The 3,247-nt window shown below is 40.4% G+C and overlaps 1 protein-coding gene across 1 annotated transcript; it reads right to left on the reverse strand.

Annotated features, from left to right (window-relative positions):
* Positions 1-473: 473 nt before the first annotated feature.
* On the reverse strand, positions 474-2,758 carry LOC131436394 (zinc finger protein 624-like). Its single transcript, XM_058605101.1, has 3 exons — positions 1,121-2,758; positions 993-1,054; positions 474-927 (listed from the first exon to the last, which is right to left on the reverse strand). Exons 1-3 carry the CDS (start codon positions 2,623-2,625, stop codon positions 836-838), a joined length of 1,659 nt encoding a protein of 552 aa, XP_058461084.1. The 5' UTR covers positions 2,626-2,758; the 3' UTR covers positions 474-835.
* Positions 2,759-3,247: the final 489 nt, after the last annotated feature.

Genomic DNA, 3,247 nt, shown 5'->3' on the forward strand with positions numbered 1-3,247 from the left:
AGGCGAAACGACATAACATGGAATTTCATCCGAGCCTGCATGACAAGATGAAAGCATACCAATTAAAGCTTCAAATCGTTTTATGGCACTTTTTTTCTTGCTGTCTAGCAACAGCCTAGCTCTAGCATGCTACACGTAGGACTAAAATGTTAGCTATAATTTCGCTTCTATTTATAGATTCGCGTGCTTCCTACAGCTTTGCTTTTGCATCGATTGACCAATCAGAGCGATGATTTCCCTTTAATATATCGCTTACTCCTTCAAAACCGTCGTCCATGGCAAGGAAATCCGATATGCCGGAGATTTTTAGCAGACAAAATAGGACACTGCTCGCTACTAATCAAAATTTCAATCATTTATAATTGGAAATACGTGGCTTGATACATTCAAATCGAATCTTAGAAATAATATTAATAATTGATACAAAATATACTGAGCTGTAAGTGTTTAAAACCTGACCACATTCCCACGTGTATTTTTTCCCGAGTTTCTGATTCGCACCCCTATATAGAAATTAAAGATGTGTTCCACATCAAAAACAAAACTTTGGAACTTGAGAGCATTTTTAATACACAAAGAAAATAAAAGTATAAACTATTATCTAGTGTTCGTGTAGAGCTGATAAAAATTAAATTTCTATAGTAAGCATATAGTGAGAGATATACAGTCGCTAAGAGTATTGTGAGTTCAGACTCAACTTGTATTTAAACAACTAGAGTTCAACTTCAAAAACTTCAATCTAAGTATTTATTGAAATTATTGTATTGAAGCTCTTTCAAACTTGTACTTTTTTGAAATGAATAACATTTAATCGAGGCTTGAGCCAGGTCCGATTTTATTTGGGTCGATGAGTGCCCTCGTGGTCCGCTCGCAATCGTTTCGTGATGAAAGTTTTATCGCAGTAAGAACATTTGTAAGGTTTTATTCCTGCAAGAATGAGAATGCGCTTTATTCTTCGACCCTTCCCGACGTAAACCTAAAACCAAACTCACCTGTATGACTCATCTCATGGCGACTTCGGTTGCTATGATCGGCGAATGACTTTTCACAAAACCTGTAATCTCAAGATAAAATAAAAATTATCGGTGTCTTTTAACTAACCAATCCCAAAACCAACAACCTGCAAGGATATGGCCTCAACCCAGTATGGCTTCTTTTATGCATTTCCAGTTTATACTTCACGCGGAAGGCTCTCGGACAAAGGTCACATAGGTAGGGTAGCTGATCCATATGCAGAAGTTCGTGATTTTGCATGGTAGCTTTTCGCTGGAATGCCGCTCCACATGTAGAACAAACGAACATCTTATTGTTCGTGTGAATAACCGAGTGAGCTTTGAGCAGGCTACGGTTTGCGAATTTCTTGTCACATAGATCACACTGGAACGGTTTTTCGTTTGTGTGCTTTTGCTCGTGGGCTGCTAGCGCGACACTACCTCGTACTTCGAAGCCACAAATCGAACACTGTCGGGGTGGCTGCTTATATTTCCGCCGCTGATGCATCCGGAGGGCATTCCGGTTGTCGAAACGTTTATAGCATACAGCACATTCGTACGGTTTCTGCCGTTTATCCGGCAATGATGCATCGTACTTGTTAACCAGATGAGCCGCATGAGCATGTGCTATCAATTGTTCATCACTAGGAAACGAAAGACCACACCCCTGAGCGCAGCAAATATGACCCCTGCGATAGTACGGTAGCAATGGAATTCGAGTTAATACGGATGATTTCAGAATTTCTCTCTGGGGATGATTATGAGCATGCTGTCGACGTCGTTTGACGTCTACGAAACGGACATAGCATCGAACACATTCAAATATTGTTGTTGCCTTGCTGTGCTTTCGATGCAATGCAAGGGCTTGTCGGGTTTTGTACCGCCGAAAGCAAATTTCGCAAACATTAGATTTAGTCATGTTAGCCTTGGTGTCGTGTGTCTTGCAGTGCTTTATAAATTCATCCTCAGTATAAAATATGTGAAAGCAAGCGCAACAGAGGAAATCTCCTTCGCTTCTCGACAAGACTTTAAAAGTTTTTTGTTCCACTTCATCCAATTCGTCGGATTCACCTACATCTTCGCTAGTGTCAGTTTTAATAGAAATCTCCGCTTGCGACGGTTCTGCATGCTTCTCGTCGTCTTCAAAGCCAAAAAAATCCTTCTCAGATTTGGGTGACTTTACCAACTCAATTTCCAGTGCGCTATCAATCCGTTCCACTTCCCAGACCGTATCTTCCAACAGATACTCTTCCTCTACTACCGTCTCTATTTGCAACTCTTCCAACTTATCTTCGGCTTGCACTTCAAACGTTTCAAAATCAATCGAATCTTCAATTTTAATTTCATTCTTGAAAATCTGCCTCAACATCCGATCAGTTTTGCGAACCATTTTAATGAATTCCACAAAACGCTTCAGTTCATTCGTGCAGTTGACACATATATGCTCCGGCAGTCCGTCATTTTCCATCACCTGGACAGCGGTCAATTCTGCAACCACGCTCGCAATCGATGCATCATCCTCCAAGCAAGCGGCCAACGGTGTCAACGTAACCGATTCACTGTCACCGGCCATGCATGTACGACACATGATCGTTGAATGGAGCACATTCACTTCTTCAGCCGATGTCGTCATAATCGTTTGTGATAGAATTAGTCCACCAATTTAAGCCGATGTAATTAATTGTGTTACACAAAAACTGCAAACAAATTACACTTTCCGTTGATTTTTTTTAATTGAAGCAAAAGCGACTCCTCAGGAATGTGACAATATTTTTGATGGGCCATTAGTGTTGCCAAATGATTTTACCAGCAGTCGAGAGCAGAGTTGCCAGGTTATTTTTTCAAAAATCTGTCAAAACTTATCTGGATTTGTCTGGGTCTACTATATACAAGGAAATTTTTGCCGGGTTTCATCTTCAGTGAGCAAAAAATAAAAAAAAGGTCTCCCCACTTAAGGCCGAAACCGTAAAGATCTAGCGAAATCTTACAAAACTAGGAAAATTTGAAACATCTGGGAAAATTTGGAGAATCTGGCAAAAGATCTGGTTAGTTTTGGTGTCTGGCGAAGCGATACAAATCTGGCATTTGCGGACAAATCTGCAACCTGGCAACGCTGGTCGGGAGACAAAGCTCTCTGGTGTACACCGATAAAAATTGCACGGTCGATTCATATGTGCACACCACTTCAATTTAATATACTAACATTTCAAATTCTAAACTCATTAACATTTCAAGTACGCTTCATTTGTGCTTCA

This window comes from Malaya genurostris, chromosome 1 (assembly GCF_030247185.1).
Source record: "Malaya genurostris strain Urasoe2022 chromosome 1, Malgen_1.1, whole genome shotgun sequence".
Taxonomy (NCBI): Eukaryota; Metazoa; Arthropoda; class Insecta; order Diptera; family Culicidae; genus Malaya; species Malaya genurostris.